The sequence below is a fragment of the Stegostoma tigrinum genome, chromosome 29, assembly GCF_030684315.1.
Source record: "Stegostoma tigrinum isolate sSteTig4 chromosome 29, sSteTig4.hap1, whole genome shotgun sequence".
Taxonomy (NCBI): Eukaryota; Metazoa; Chordata; class Chondrichthyes; order Orectolobiformes; family Stegostomatidae; genus Stegostoma; species Stegostoma tigrinum.
This window is the reverse complement of record NC_081382.1, coordinates 15566166-15583043: the sequence shown is the minus strand read 5'-3', so window position 1 is coordinate 15583043 and position 16878 is coordinate 15566166. Positions and strand designations below refer to the sequence as shown.

At 43.0% G+C, this 16878-nt stretch overlaps 1 protein-coding gene across 3 annotated transcripts in view; it reads left to right on the top strand.

Moving 5' to 3' along the window:
* Nucleotides 1–16878, top strand: part of LOC125465534 (pappalysin-1-like) — a 316341-nt gene that overhangs the window by 197638 nt on the left and 101825 nt on the right. For all 3 annotated transcript variants that reach the window (XM_048559167.2, XM_048559166.2, XM_048559165.2), the window contains exons 15-17: nt 4938–5121; nt 7698–7908; nt 16510–16681. In XM_048559167.2, coding sequence (XP_048415124.2) covers nt 4938–5121; nt 7698–7908; nt 16510–16681 — 567 coding nt within the window. The remainder of the gene's footprint in view (nt 1–4937; nt 5122–7697; nt 7909–16509; nt 16682–16878) is intronic.

Sequence of the window (16878 nt, the reverse complement as noted above, 5' to 3'; positions counted from 1 at the left end):
TCCCATTCCAGGTATCAGACTCTCACTGAGTATAACTGCTGCAACAGTGTCACAAAGCAGACATAGCCAGCTCACAATAACTACAAGGAGGAAAGCTGCAATCTAAGCCAATTCTAAGTTATCTAGCTTGCTTGGGGTGAATAACATAGGTAAGCACAAAGTACCAAATTGAAGATAGCAGTTTTAACGTTTTGAAATAAAGTGCTATAAATAAAATCTCTTTTGCTTTGATTGTAAGAACGTGTATGACGCAATGACTTTAGACGAACACCTCAACGTACTGTTACAGGAATTATATTTACAGCTTACCAAGCAAAGCCTATAAAATTCCTCAAAGAAATGACATGCAAAAACAAATCCTCAGTAAATAATTCACAAGTAGATACAATAGATTCTGCTTTTCCAGTGCACAACACTTTTTGGACTATTGTGCAACATATGCAAAAGGCATTATTTAATTAGTGGTTGAACAGAAGTGATGTCCTTTTGAAGTCCTGAAAGAAAAACGCTGTTGCTTTTGGAGTCTCAACAACGATTGGCAAGGGAATTCTCAAGTGGCTGTGCCACTGAAAAATCCAATTGTCTTCAACAGTATAACAGCTTTTGGAGCTCCTGACATCTGAGCAGTTGTTGCATTCGGACTTCTGTAGGACATCCTACCTCACGGGAACTGAACTGTTTTGTCAATGTTCCTTTGTAAATCAAATGTCCTCCTTAAGCTGTGAACTGCATCTGTCTGTTGTGTTGTGATTTTCACTCTGCGTGTGCTAAAAGTGCCATATACCTCTACAAGTGAATGTGAACTAGTAGACAACTTACTGTTGGCACTGTAAGTGGTATCATTTCAAAGTATAATTTCATTTTAGAATACAAAGTGTAGAAAGATTTCTGAAGAAGGGTCTAGGGCCAAAGCGTCAGCTTTCCTGCTCCTCTGATGCTGCTTGGCCTGCTGTGTTCATCCAGCTCTACACCTTGTGACCTCAGATTCTCCGGTATCTGCAGTTCCTGCTGTCTCTGATTTAATTTCATTTTGTTTGGTTTCAAGTTAAGGTGATATTCGGTATTACCACTTTAATTTTACAGGCGCAGTAAACTAAATCCGCACAATTGTTTGTAAACAGGAAAATTTTCACTGGTGTGTAGACCTGTAGAGTTAACCAAATAATCTCCTATGTTTATGTGTAAATAAGATTCCATTGCAGAGAGGGAAGGTGTAGATTATGGGTTTCTATCCTCAGCTGCAAAATGAAGTTACGGAACATTGTGACCATAGTTCTAAAAAGGTTCGGTGCTATACCTATGTTAAGCTGTGCCAGGGTGAGGAAGGGTCACTCAACCCAAAATGTTATCTCTGATTTATCTCCACAAACGCTGCCAAACATGTTGAGCTTTTCCAGCAATTTCTGTTTTTGTTTCTGATTTACAGCATTCCCAGTTCTTTTGCTTTTGAACAAAAGATGGTGTTCATTATGGAACAAATTAGAGGGGATGTGGTAGGGTGCGTCACGTGAACATGTGAGACAGAAGAGTAGGGATCACCTGATTATAAACATCTGACACTCCAGAAAGTAAGTAACACCAAAACTGCCCACAAGAGGCTGACAACATTAGGTGGCCTTGTTTATTTTATATTCCTGCCTTGGGTTACTTTCTATTAGTTTCTATAGTGGTGGACCCTGTTGTGTCATTTTGCTGCTTAGGTTAAAATGACGCACTCGGTGTTCGATCGCAATCCTCATTTTATACTATGCTTGCCATTTGTTTTCCGAGGGGTTTGACATTTTGAGCCATGTTTCAGTCAGTAAAGGATGGCATCATGTCACATTCTTGAAGTGTCACAGCATTAACGATCTGCCACCTCCAAGAAAGGATATCAGTGATCTGTGACATGGACACAGAAAGGTTTCAATGCTTTTGAAACTGCTAATTGGCTTCAATCATTAGAGGACTCGGATGTTGTTGGAGCTGGATGCTAAACGTACATCCAAATGAATGCGTTCAAAGAGTATTGTAGATTGCAAAATAAAAACCTGTGTCAAATTGAAATTGTTAAATTATTTATTCACTAAATTTAAAAAATTGCAAAGGTTGAGAAAACATTTTGGAAGCAAAATTCTACCTGATGCATGATTGAATGCAGATCAGCTAACATTTGACAGGGCTTTGGGCAAAGAGCAGGTAATGTGATAATTGGAGAGCTCTTTCAAAGAACCAGAATGGGCCAAATGGGCCAATGTGCATTACAATTGGCTGCCATGGGGATGAATTCTCATGGTACAATTCACACAGCTGATAGCAAATACCCCAGGTAAATTATGTAGACATGATAGAATCATTGAATCCCTACAGTGTGGAAGCAGGCCATTCAGCCAATCGAGTCCACACTACCTCTCCGACGAGCATTGCACCCAAACCCACCCCTCCTACTACGTGCCTGTAACCCTGCCTTTATGACTAATCCTTACCTAGTCTGCACATCCTTGGACACTCTGGGCAATTTCGCATGGCCAATCCATCTAACCTGCACATCTTTATCTCATTCTAAAACATTCTGTTCTAAACAAGCAAGAAAATATCCTGCAATTTTTAAAAATATAATGAACTTCAGATTCGTTTCTGATGTTAATTTCAGCCATATTACTCCAGAACAATATTAATGAAGAAAGCAACATGTGCAGGTTGTGTTCTTATATGTAAGTCATTGTTTTAGTCATTGCAGATTTTCTTAGTGCCCAAGTTAGTTGAATATGAAACTATTCTTGTCTGTTCATCTTTTTAAAGGTTTTCTTAGAAGTGCATTGGGACTTTCAACTTGAATAAACAATTGGTGGAAGTGATCTTTTCTCACTCTTAACTATGTTGGCTATTTATTACACATGGCTCCATGGGGCATTGGGGTGCCATTACCTCAACTATGTATAGCTCAGATGCTGAATATTAATCCATTTAACTATGAAAATCATCACACCAGAGTCCATTCGTGCCATCATTTGTCCCACACAAACCTGGACATTTCAACATTTGCAATCAGGAGCTGGATGAGTGCATAGTTGCTTACCTTCATGTAAGAATTGACCTTCATGTATCACTGTGTTCATTTGTGGTGCTATTACTTAATAACAACAGTTTGTAACCAGTGTGAGAACTGTCCAAGTGTGCCGTGAAAATCTTTTACAAAGATAATGAAAATCAATGTAAAACAACCATCGTTTCACCTTAAATAATGTTCTATCTAGTTAGGATTTCAACTCATAAAACTCATGAAAATTAATTCATCACATTTAAAAGCACAATTTAAGTCTTTTGATGCTAAACCTTGAACATTGTAAAAACAAGTGGCCGAAGGGCAAGATTGAGATGATGAGTAAAAAGTGGATGTGCCATGGAATTGTTTGTCTCATTGAAGTGTGCCTTGTTACTAAAAACTTGGAAGATTTGCAATATCAGCAAAGGCTAGAATTCAAGGCTGAGATGTAACTGGCTGGCTCCTTTACCCCTGTGCAATAGTGGGCCATGCATTTACCCAAGACATCAGAGGATTAGCTTCCAATTGTAACTTAATATCCATCCTTCAGTCCACTCTCACAATGAGGCAAATCTTTATGTTGAAAAGCATATCGAAAGCAAGTGAGTGTATCAGATCTATAAAACAAAAGTCATATTTAATTACAGTATAGAATTGATTAACAGTACTTACAGCATGATACATTGACCACACATCATAATTTGAAGAAAAGAGATCAGAGCTTGAGAAGCTATATCCTTGAAGGGAAGTGGTGAGAAAATCATTCTTTTAAATTAAAATGACCTGAACTGGTGCATGCAAGGGGAGGTTTGCTGCATTGGATTGCTAAGTGATGCCAAACAGCATGAAAGTGCATGAGTGTAGCGCTCATAGCTTATAACCTGTTACTCTCAGTCATGTTACCTTCATAAGTTTTTGCACGCGTTAAAAGGTGAAATGAGTTAAGTAAAAATTATTACAGCGGAACAGACAGCTGTAGTTTAAAAGGCAGAAGGATAATTTCACAAATAGCAAGGTTGAAGCTTGAGTGGTTTCTGTTCCTCAATTGCTACTTGAGAGAGAACCTTTACTTTATAACTCAATGCCAACCACTTACTGTTTGTGATAGCAAAAAAGAAAAATCCCAAACCTTTTTACCTGTCCACCTCTCCATCTCTTTCGGATGCTGCTTTTCTGACTTGGACAAAGCATTTGGTCACCAGCCTCAATGTCTCTCTCTCTCTGGCTGAGTTTATTTGATTACAGTCCCATAAAGTACTTACTGGATGATTCTTTACTCTGTTTTTCATTTTAAAAATGCTGTGTATATTCAAGTAGTTGTTGTTGTTTGCTTGGTGTTAATTTATGCCATGAATTTAAAGGGAGGCAATTTGACCAACCCAAAAAGAGGACAATTTGGGTAAAAATCCAACAGCAACTGCAAGTGTAGTACAGATTTTCCAATGCAACAGGAAATACCTGCGCCTCACCTGTTTCATTGATGGCTCAAAGCTAAATGCATGTGTATGTTGGGCAAAGAAATACAAATCAGATCAAAACAGCATGGACCTTATTCAAGATAGAAACTGAGGTGTTGTATCTGGCTTTAAACCTTCCCCATGCCCTAGTCCTATAGGCTGGAAAATTCACCTGGTGGAACAGCGTCTGACAAGAACAGGAAAGGGGATTGCCTGCAATGAAGCAGAATCTTCCAAGCCTCCTCTCACCAATTCCTGTTCTCCAGTTCACCAGATGAAAACAAAGTATCTTTGTCTTTTCTGCCTTGCAGGTAAAACCTCAACAAAATGGGAAGTGCTTGGCTTGACTTCACATCAAATTTTGAAGTACCAAATTGTTCACAACAGGTGTTTGTAAATGCCTGGTCAAATATTCCTATCCCATGAATTAATTATAGTGTGTATTTTGCTTCCAGTCTGAATCAATGATGACAGTCACTTGCACGGATGGGAAATGGAGCCAACAAGTGCTATGTGAGCCTGTGGACTGTGGGATCCCTGATCAGTATCATGTCTATCCTGCCACCTTCTCATGCCCTGAAGGCACCACATATGGCAAGCAGTGCACCTTCCAGTGTCGACCCCCTGCCCAGCTACGAGGTAAGAACAGTTATGTTTTCAAAAAAACATCTGGTTACATCTGTTTGTTCCCCCTTTAAAAAAGAGTTGCAATATCACAACCGAGTGCTTTCACTCCCTCTTTGATCTACCAGCTCAATAATCAGGAGAATCGCATTGGTTTCAGATAATCTTTTCAGACATCTGAGGCATTGGCTTAACTCTTACCTACTGTCACTGCACTCCATCTTTGGTAAAAGTGTTAGAGCAAAGCAGAAAACTGGAAGCACTGTGTTGGTTCTAATTGATGCATTGTGCACAATGTGAGCTTGTTTAATATGAGTGGATGACCTGGTATTGCCCAAATAAAATACTCAAATAAAATCAATTACCTTCTGTAGATTTAACATGCTTTCTAAAACCAACCTGGAAACCAACAGAGTTTTGGATCGAGATGAGAGCATCCTCTGGGTGTCATGATCTGGGGGTGGGAATGGAAAATACAGGTTGAACAGATGAATTCCGATAGTATCAAGGATACATTAGTCACTCTCATTATTCAATGCTGCAGCCCATGAATACCACATTTCCACTCATACCTTCAACAACTAATGCCACACATTCAAAGTCCAGAAATCTCTCTTTGTTGCTTGAAGTTTTATACACACTGCTAAACTTGATTGTTTTTAATTTTGTTGCTCCCATCAGGAATCAATGAAGAGGTGAAAGTGAAACATGGAATATGCTTGCTTTTGAATGAAGCCAAGATTGCTTCTTTTTCTGAGGCACTGTGTATCTGTAGTGCTTGCACACAGATGTTGAAGTGCGACAACAAGCAAATGAGGGGCAGGCTGATGCACATCTTCACGATCTTGCCTGCCCTTTTCAATTTTGAGGATGTCCTAAATTATGGGTCTTAGCCATGCAATAAGCATCTGAATTAAAATAAGACAAAGCTGCCATGAGAGCTCAATATACAATCAATTTGCAATTCAAGCATCCTTTAAAAGGCTACATATACTCCCAAAATTTTAATTATATTATGGCTTCATTGGCAAACCTTAAATGTAACAAAGACTGTCAAATTTCAAAATGAGCGTCAAACTCAGGAGACCATACAATAGGTGTCACACAAGGAGGATCGGTTATAACCATAACCAGGAAAACTTCTCCTTGAGGAGTTGAGGCTGTTATATATTTGTGCGTGAAGTAAGCAGGAGGAAAAAGTGAATTCCCCTGCACGCACATGATTTTATAAGAAAAATTAAAAATTGGTAAACAGCTGGCTGATGCAAATCAGCTCATTGAAGCAACAAGGCACAAAGTGGAAGTCATCCGAGGCATGTCTCCAGAAGAGTGATATGAAGACAAACTAGTGTATAAAATGTGTGACATCAGCCTTAAATGTTAAATGGTTATCAACAGAATAGCAGAAATCAAAGTCAACAATTAAGTTTGAGGCCCAAGTGATTGGCAGAAAACATGTATGAGAGAAAAAAATCATTAAATCTTCCAAGTCTTTTCATCATTCAGTTTAATCACGGCTGATCTTTCCATTAGCTCCGTTTATGCACCTTTCCTCCATTTGCCTTGATACCCTTATCTGTGTAAAAATCTGTCAGTCTCTTCTCTGATTGCTGCAGTCATCCTGGCATTCACACATTGGTGGGAGTGTATTGCAGATTTCTACCACTGTGTGTTTGAAAGCAGCTTACCTTTACACTGTCTAGGGAGGAAAGGGAGCTGTGAAAATCATCCCTGGCACTTGTTGAGTTAGCTAATCCTCAGACAGGGCAATGGTGGGACTGTATCATTCGCCTGGAGATGTGAAAAAAAATCAGGCAACATTCCATTCTTGTTTGCTAACCATGTCTCCTGCTGGAGAATGTGCGTGTGCAGAGTTCAGATGAGGACGAGAGTGGGTTCAGTTGCAGTACCTCCTGTGCCGGCTCTCATCATGGACTAGCTGCGCCCTGTGTATATAACAGGAGAACTTGGGGCCATGTTGGGGGACTGGAAAATGCTAAGAATTGTGTAGTCAGATATCTTCCCAAGAGTGACACAAAATCTTCTTGCCTCAATTGGGTAGAACAATAAATTTGTCCTTTTGAATGACATAATCAGGTTCAGAGACTTGATCTGAGCAAAATCTCCCTCTTCCAGCAAAAGTGTGTATAGCTGGAAGCTTTCCTTTCCCCATCTACAGCCCCCTTACTATTTTTTCAGTAAATGCTCAATGCGTCAAACCAATAAGTTGCTTATTGGAACCTGTTACCCTAAAATAACAATAATAGCTTTAAGTTGTGAGTAACTTTGAATAAGTTATAGAGAGGGTTTGCCAACAAAAACAAACCTTCCCAGGTTCAAAGATAGAAAATGGGATAGAGTTTGTGCAAGTGAATGTCTTCAGATATATTTTGTGCTGTGAAATAGTGTTTAGTTGTGGTTTGTAACAGCGTGTACAGGATATGCGTTTCTGAGGAACTGTGAACAATTTGCTTTCCAAATTCATGTGCCAGCAATTCCAACAAGGTTGCTTCAGTTTTTAGTCAATGAGGTTTATGTTTGTGCCAAAAATGAGTCTTCTATTTGAACTAATGCAATGCTGTGTTCTGCAGGGACCAACAACACGCTAATCTGCCTTGATGATGGACTGTGGTCATTCCCCGAATCCCTTTGTGAACTGATGTGTCTTGCTCCTCCTCCTGTGCCTAATGCTAAACTTCAAAGTTCACATTGTCAGCATGATGGGCACAAGGTTGGTTCATCATGTAAATACAAATGCAAACCAGGATACCACATCCCCAGCACCTCAAGAAAGATAAGGAAGTAAGTGACTCCAGGGCTGATAAATTATATTACTGGGTTGAGAAGTGGGTACTGTGGTGGGGGAGGTGGGGGGAGCAAATACTTCTGTTGATTCAAGATATAAAAAGATTAAAATGGCCAAGCTTCAAAAGGCTCACTGTAACTTACAAAATATGTCTGTACAATTACACAAAATGAACAATAACAAACTGTTAAACCACTATGGCAATTGTAGCTGATTTCTGTTTGCCTCAAGTTCAAGGGGACAAAAAAGAGAGAAATCACCTTGAATTGCCATTACTTTTGCACAATGTTCTAAGATGCATTTTATATTCCCATGGGATTAAATCCAATCCTATGAGCGTATCATTTTGGTTTTGCCTACAAAGAAGTATCCCCATGATGATGTCTACATTAGAAACCAAGCTTAGAAATCGGTCAAAGGTGTCAGAGTTCTGAACTAATAAATAATTAAAGTTTTCGTTCTGCATTGTGCCACAAGAATGTAGAAAAACATTTGCTGGCAGGCTTAATATAATACCCAGCATGGTAATATCCAAACTATGTGCAGAAGAATCAAAGATAACAAGGTGCAGAGCTGGACGAACACAGCAGGCCAAGCAGCATCAGAGGAGCAGAAAGACCTACGTTTCGGGCTTTCTTCAGAAATGGGGGAGGGAAAGGGGGTTCTTAACTAAATAGGGAGAGAGGGGGAGGTGGATAGAAGATGGATAGAGAAGAAGATAGGTGGAGAGGAGACAGACAGGTCAAAGAGGGGGGAGATGGAGCCAGTAAAGGTGAGTGTAGGTGGGGATGTAGGGAGGAGATAGGTCAGTTCAGGGAGGACAGACAGGTCAAAGGGGTGGGATGCAAAAATGCCCTCTCCTATTCCCAACTCCTTCACTTCTGCCGCATCTGCTCCCAGGATGAGGCATTCCCCACCCGTAAATCTTGTTTTTCAATGACCGCAACTTCCCCCACTCAGTGGTCGAGAACGCCCTCGACCATGTCTCCCGCATTTCCCGCAACTCATCCCTCACACCCGTTCCCTGCAATAACAACCAAAACAGAATGCCCCTCATCCTCATATACCACCCCACCAACCTCCGGATCCAACGAGTCATCCTCTGACACTTCCGCCATCTGCAATCCAACCCCACCACTAAAGACAATTTTCCCTCCCCACCCGCATCTGCTTTCTGGAGGAAAACTCTCTCTGTGACTCCCTTGTTTGCTCCACACTCCCCTCCAGCCCCACCTCACCTAGCACTTTTCCCTGCAACCACAGGAAGTGCTACACCTGCCCCTCCACCTCCTCCCTCACCCCCATCCCAGGCCCCAAGAAGACTTTCCACATCAAGCAGATGTTCACCTGCACATCTCCTAATGTGGTATACTGTATCCGCTGTTCCAGTTGTAGCCTCCTCTACATCGGGGAAACCAAGCGGAGGCTTGGGGACTGCTTTGCAGAACACCTACGCTCAGTTCTCACTGAACAACTGTACTTCCCAGTCACGAACCATTTCAACTCCCCCTCCCATTCCTCAAACAACATGTCCATCCGGGGCCTCCTGCAGTGCCACAACAATGCCACCCGAAGGTTGTCAGAACAGCACCTCATATTCCACTTGGGAAGCTGGCAGCCCAACGGTATCAATGTGGACAAGCTTCAAAATCTTCCCTCTCCCTACTGCATCCCAAATTCAGCCCAACTCGACCCCGCCTCCCTAACCTGTCCTTCCTCCCACCTATCCCCTCCTCCCACCTCAAGCCCCACCCCAATCTCCTACCTACTAACCTCATCCCGCCCCCTTGACTTGTCCGTCCTCCCTGGACTGACCTATCTCCTCCTTAACTCCCCACCTACACTCACCTTTACTGGCTCCATCCCCGCCTCTTTGACCGGTCTGTCTCCAATCCACCTATCTTCTCCTCTATCCATCTTCTATTCGCCTCGCCCTCTCTCCCTATTTATTTAAGAACCCCCTTGCCCTCCCCCATTTCTGAAGAAGGGTCGATACCTGAAACATCAGCCTCCCTGCTCCTCTGATGCTGCTTGTCCTGCTGTGTTCATCCAGCTCTACACCTTGTTATCTCGGATTCTCCAGCATCTACAGTTCCTACTATCTCTGCAGAGAAATCACGCTGTTTTTTGGCAGTTAGATACTAGACGCCAACGACATTACCTTTTTCTTTGACATGTGTTATCAGCAATCATTTTTTGATGGCAAATTGTGCTTTAATTACTATCAGCCACTGGGCCAGGAATCAGTGCTAGCTTGTTGAATATGTCAAGCTACAAAAAGCAGCAACAAGCGTTTCACAACCAGTAACGAGGTGCAGACTATTTTCCCCTCTGTAAACAATGAAGAAAAACTTGTTTCCCTTCCTTCAAATATTTAAATTAATTCTGCATGCTAATAGACCTTGTGTATAATGAAGAAAAAGAAAATCCTTCGGGAGCTGACCAACTGATGTCAGCTGGTTAGTGCTGATTGAATTCTCTTCACAGTGAAACATGGGAGTTACAAAACTGATAGATTGTCTGAAATAAAAACAAATGTGAGGAATTTTCTGTCTTTCCCCATTGGTTTTGATGTGATTTTGTCTCCAGCAGTTGATTTTCAGTGATACATTGTTGTCCTGTATAACACAAGAAACGGAGTTTAGATATTGTAATGTTGAAGAGCTGGACAATGTTAATTACACCTAACTTACAGTTGCAAACATTGATATGCATCTAACACGCAAGTGTCTAGGCTGTTATTAAGTTAATAGTTTACAAAAGTGGACTCTGAATCAGTACAGAGTCATGCTTATGTGTTCCTGTGTAAGATGAATTATGAAAACATAATATTCTTAGGTCGCAAGCCATGGTTCAATCATTGGAACAAGAACATGTCCCTTAAAGATAGGCTGACATGGTGACAACAGAACAAGCACAAGGCTCTTTCTCCATCTTCTGAATATGTGGCTGTGAAGTTCACTAATGTTGAAAAAGAATTCTAACTACGTTTTGCATTAATTACAAAGTTATGTTCATCACACATTCTATGGAGGGAATTAATTAAAATGGAAGGCTGCTCTGAAACCCCATCTAATATTTTTCCTTCAAATGGGATGTGCCAATTGAGAACTTCTGATTTAGCTGAACTTAAACATAATATTTGGCGCAAATGCATAATTTCAGTGGGAATCCATGATTACAGGGAGAAACAGAGACAATGTTGCAGTGTTGTTTGGGTCTGAGAACCACAAAATTGAGGAATTACCCTATGAAACGCAGTTAGATCACTTTATTACTCATCAACATTCCTTCTTCAGCCAGTGACATGAAAATATCTCTCTTTTTTGTTATTAAACATGACTTGGCTATTTCAACAAGTTTGCTATCTGTCTGTAGTAAAAAGAATTTCTTGTCTTTAATTTCCTTGTAATATGTACTTTCTTTGGCTTAAAAATAACAAAGACAAGAATGACACTGAAGATCACAGAACTCACAACAGTGCACAGGAATGAAAGTTGTTTTTAATACCGCTTATTTCAATTTGAATACGTACTACCAAGTAGCAGGACAGAATCATGCTTGTCTGCCCAAAATAAGGATGAGAATAGAGAAAGAGATTTCCTTTTAGTTGCCTACCTAGGCACCACTGGTGAAAAATAACAATTGAACTTCGAGGAAACAGCATGAAGCATCTTGAGAACCCAGTCAGACTTTCTTCATCTTGGAAGAATGAAGATGGTTTTTGTTTTTATTTCCCTCAATCTGCTAATTTTTAAATCTGATGTCTATTTACATTAGTAATTTTTGTCATCCTGATCATAAGGATGTGAACATACTGGTTCACTGTGTTTGTATGTTCATGGTTCTGCGATTCTGACATTAGGGAGCCAGTTATAATAATGGAAGTGTAAGGAGCTAATCAGGGGATATTGCCCTCCCAAAGGTCGCTCCTAATTCACTTACACTGAACATTTCTGCAGTTCAAAGATTTTTCCGTGGGAAGAAGAGAACCAATTGTAACAATGCCACTGCAAGGAACCAACAGATGGATAGATATTGCTCTCCCACAGTGAGAGTAGTTGAAATAGAAATGTAAATCTTTGAGTGATTGAGTTACCCAGTGCATTGAAAATCCTACATTTTGTCCAATGGAGCATATTTTTGAGCATGTGGATTTTCTGTAGAATTTTTCACAGCACTAGTTTCTAATCTCAGCGAAATGTTTTGCCCTAATTGAAGAAAATGTTTTCACTTATGAGCTCAGACAGAATCATTCCAACAGCACTTCCTGGTGCTTCCTGGTAGCCAACTATTAGTAGCAGAGATAATGGGAACTGCAGATGCTGGAGAATCCAAGATAACAAAGTGTGAAGCTGAATGAACACAGCAAGCCAAGCAGCATCTCAGGAGCACAAAAGCTGACGTTTCGGGCCAAGACCCTTCATCCGAGAGGGGGATGGGGAGAGCGTTCCGGAATAAATAGGCAGAGAGGGGGAAGCGGACCGAAGATGGAGAGAAAAGAAGATAGGTGGAGAGGAGAGTATAGGTGGGGAGGTAAGGAGGGGATAGGTCAGTCCAGGGAAGACGGACAGGTCAAGGAGGCGGGATGAGGTAGTAGGTAGGAAATGGAGTTGCGGCTTGTGGTGGGAGGAAGGGATGGGTGAGAGGAAGAACAGGTTAGGGAGGCAGAAACAGGCTGGGCTGGTTTTGGGATGCAGTTGGGGGAGGGGAAGAGCTGAGCTGGTTGTGTGGTGCAGTGGGGGGAGGGGACGAACTGGGCTGGTTTTGGGATGCGGTGGGGGAAGGGGAGATTTTGAAGCTGGTGAAGTCCACCTTGATACCATTGGGCTGCAGGGTTCCCAAGTGGAATATGAGTTGCTTTTCCTGCAACCTTCGGGTGGCATCCTTGTGACACTGCAGGAGGCCCATGATGGACATGTCGTCTGAAGAATGTTAGGGGGAGTTAAAATGGTTCGCGACTGGGAGGTGCAGTTGTTTATTGCGAACCGAGCAGAGGTGTTCTGCAAAGCGGTCCCCAAGCCTCCACTTGGTTTCCCCAATGTAGAGGATGCCACACCGGGTACAATGGATACAGTATACCGCATTGGCAGATGTGCAGGTGTACCTCTGCTTAATATGGAAAGTCATCTTGGGGCCTGGGATGGGGGTGAGGGAGGAGGTGTGGGGGCAAATGTAGCACTTCCTGCGGTTGCAGGGGAAGGTGCCGGGTGTGGTGGGGTTGGAGGGCAGTGTGGAGCGAACAAGGGAGTCACGGAGAGAGTGGTCTCTCCGGAAGGCAGACAAGGGTGGGGATGGAAAAATGTCTTGGGTAGTGGGGTCGGATTGTAGATGGCGGAAGTGTCGGAGGATGATGCGTTTTATCCGGAGGTTGGTGGGGTGGTGTGTGAGAACGAGGGGGATCCTCTTAGGGTGGTTGTGGCGGGGGCAGAGTGTGAGGGATGTGTTGGGGGAAATGCGGGAGACGCGGTCAACGGCGTTCTTGACCACTGTGGGGTGAAAGTTGCAGTCCTTGAAGAACTTGGACATCTGGGATGTGCGGGAGTGGAATGCCTCATCGTGGGAGCAGATGCGGCGGAGGCGGAGGAATTGGGATTGGGGGATGGAATTTTTGCAGGAGGGTGGGTGGGAGGAGTTGTATTCTTGGTAGCTTTGTAGGTTACGTGGAACAATCCCTCTTCCGCACCTACACAGGCCCCAAACCCCACTTCTTCCTCCGTTACATTGATGACTGTATCGGCGCCGCCTCTTGCTCCCCAGAGGAATTCGAACAGTTCATCCACTTCACCAACACCTTCCACCACAACCTCAAGTTCACCTGGGCCATCTCCAGCACACCCCTCACCTTCCTGGACCTCTCAGTCTCCATCTCAGGCAACCAGCTAGTAACTGATGTCCATTTCAAGCCCACCGACTCCCACAGCTACCTAGAATACACCTCCTCCCACCCACCCTCCTGCAAAAATTCCATCCCCTATTCCCAATTCCTCCGCCTCCGCCGCATCTGCTCCCACGATGAGACATTCCACTCCCGCACATCCCAGATGTCCAAGTTCTTCAAGGACTGCAACTTTCACCCCGCAGTGGTCGAGAATGCCCTTGACCGCGTCTCCAGCATTTCCCGCAACACATCCCTCACACCCCGCCTCCGCCGCAACCGCCCAAAGATGATCCCCCTCGTTCTCACACACCACCCCACCAACCTCCAGATACAACGCATCATCCTCCAACACTTCCGCCATCTACAATCCAACCCCACTACCCAAGACATTTTTCCATCCCCACCCTTGTCTGCCTTCCGGAGAGACCACTCTCTCCGTGACTCCCTTGTTCGCTCCACACTGCCCTCCAACGCCACCACACCCAGCACCTTCCTCTGCAACCGCAGGAAGTGCTACACTTGCCCCCACACCTCCTCCCTCACCCCCATCCCAGGCCCCAAGATGACTTTCCACATTGAGCAGAGGTTCACCTGCACATCTGCCAATGTGTATACTGTATCCATTGTACCCGGTGTGGCTTCCTCTACATTGGGGAAACCAAGCGGAGGCTTGGGGACCGCTTTGCAGAACACCTCCACTCGGCTCGCAATAAACAACTGCACCTTCCAGTCGCGAACCATTTTAACTCCCCCTCCCATTCTTCAGACGACATGTCCATCATGGGCCTCCTGCAGTGCCACAAGGATGCCACCCGAAGGTTGCAGGAACAGCAACTCATATTCCGCTTGGGAACCCTGCAGCCCAGTGGTGTCAATGTGGACTTCACCAGCTTCAAAATCTCCCCTTCCCCCACCGCGTCCCAAAACCAGCCCACTTTGTTCCCTCCCCCCACTGCATCACACAACCAGCCCAGCTCATCCCCTCCCCCCACTGCATCCCAAAATCAGCCCAGCCTGTCTCTGCCTCCCTAACCTGTTCTTTCTCTCACCCATCCCTTCCTCCCACCCCAAGCCGCACCTCCATCTCCTACCTACTACCTCATCCCACCTCCTTGACCTGTATGTCTTCCCTGGACTGACCTATCCCCTCCCTACCTCCCCACCTATACTCTCCTCTCCACCTATCTTCTTTACTCTCCATCTTCGGTCCACCTCCCCCCCTCTCCCTATTTATTCCAGAACCCTCTCCCTATCCCCCTCTCTGATGAAGGGTCTAGGCCCGAAACATCAGCTGTTGTGCTCCTGAGATGCTGCTTGGCCTGCTGTGTTCATCCAGCTCCACACTTTGTTATATTAGTAGCAGAGGCAGAGCAGCTGGTTCTTTTGCTCAGTCCCCTCGCCAGACAAAGAGAAAAGACAAAAAAAAAGGTACAACGTTGAGCAGTTAACCAAACAAGGTAAAATGCAAGCTGAATGCAATTTTAACTAGCTGCGGTTGACAGAAATGCATTTCTTTTCAAAATCAATAGACCTCGTTATCTAACAAGTGCCCTTTGGGAACACTTTGGCTGGATGACCAATCAAGCACTTGTCAGACAGGTTCACTTTCTGTCAAAATCTATGCTTATTAGGTTTGACAAGGAGGAGAATGATCCTGGGCACTTTTGCCAGATTTTAAGGGGGAGCAGGAGTCCTGTATAAATTATGCAATGAATACCATTTTAATCCACAAATATCACAACTACTTAAGTTGTATCATTGAAGAAAAAAAATCAAATGAAGTGTGAGAACAGTACAACACAGGCGATCTGAAAGTGGTGTTGCATATTAATAGAAAACATAGTTACCTTGAAATATACTTTCTCAATATTTCGTGACCTCTTCATTCAGTAAAGGTTCTGCTCTAGGGCTATAATTTGATTCAGTTACTTATAGTCCTGCTTTAAATTATACAACTTCATTTTTGCTGCAGTAGGGAAATCAGAAATACAATTCTGAAATATTTTGTGCACAGAAAGTCTATGCGTCATTTTATATCATTCCATTTAGAATATTAAAATCATTGGTGCATAATCCTTTTATTTAGGCCCCATCCCCTTCTGGCAATAAATACAAATTCCGTATTTCATTTATTCAAAAATGTAAATATAGTTGAGAGGGGGAAAAAAGCGTTTTTAATTTAATCTTGGAGACCTACGTTCTGGTGATGTGGGAAAGCAAGTTCACCATAGGATCCGCGAATGGAGCTTCTTAATTCTACACTTCCTTCCACTCTTGTTTCACTCAATTTAAATCGTCCAACATCTGATTCTGGCTCATGTTATGTTGCCCCCTGCTTCCACTGTTCCATGTAGGAGTTGCATTCTGCAGTGCATTCTTAAACCACTCAGCATTACAATTCTCCCCCCTTTCCAAAACACTTTTGAAAGTTGCAATAATGTTTTCAGTCATCTATCCAAATGCTTCTGCTTGCTGTGTGTTCTCTCCTGCCCCTCTCTGCTCCCTGGGCCTTCAGAGTTTCAAGAACTTCAGGATGTGTTAAAAGCAAATGTAATGACTGAGTTATTCTGTGAAGAAACACTGAAGCAAGCTGGAAAGGTCGCATTTTCTAGTTTCTGAAAAATGCTATCCTTAGCTAATGGGATGTCAGCAGGGATTTTGATGCAGTTAATTCTTAAACGTAATCGGTTTCTAATTTCACTTCTTTATTTTATAGGAGAAATTTTAAGACCAGGTGCACTGAGGATGGAAGTTGGCAGGAGGCAGTGTGCGTCCCTGTTATGTGTGAGGCAGTCCCAGCAAAATTTCACGGGGTTTACCAGTGTACAAATGGCTTCCAGTTCAACAGTGCTTGCTGGATAAACTGCAGTGATGCCAACAATGAGAGCGTGAGTAATGAGGATTCCAAATGCTTTATGTGCGGAAAGTTAGAAAATGAGCTTTCAACTGGGAAAGCTGTAAAGGAGAAATGTTGCTGCCTGTTTTGGAGTTAGAAACATTTAGTTGCTAATTTTAGCTCACAAAAATCTTTACAAGGATTTTTTTTTTCCCCTGTTTTATGAGGGTTTCTCTCAGCAGACAGACT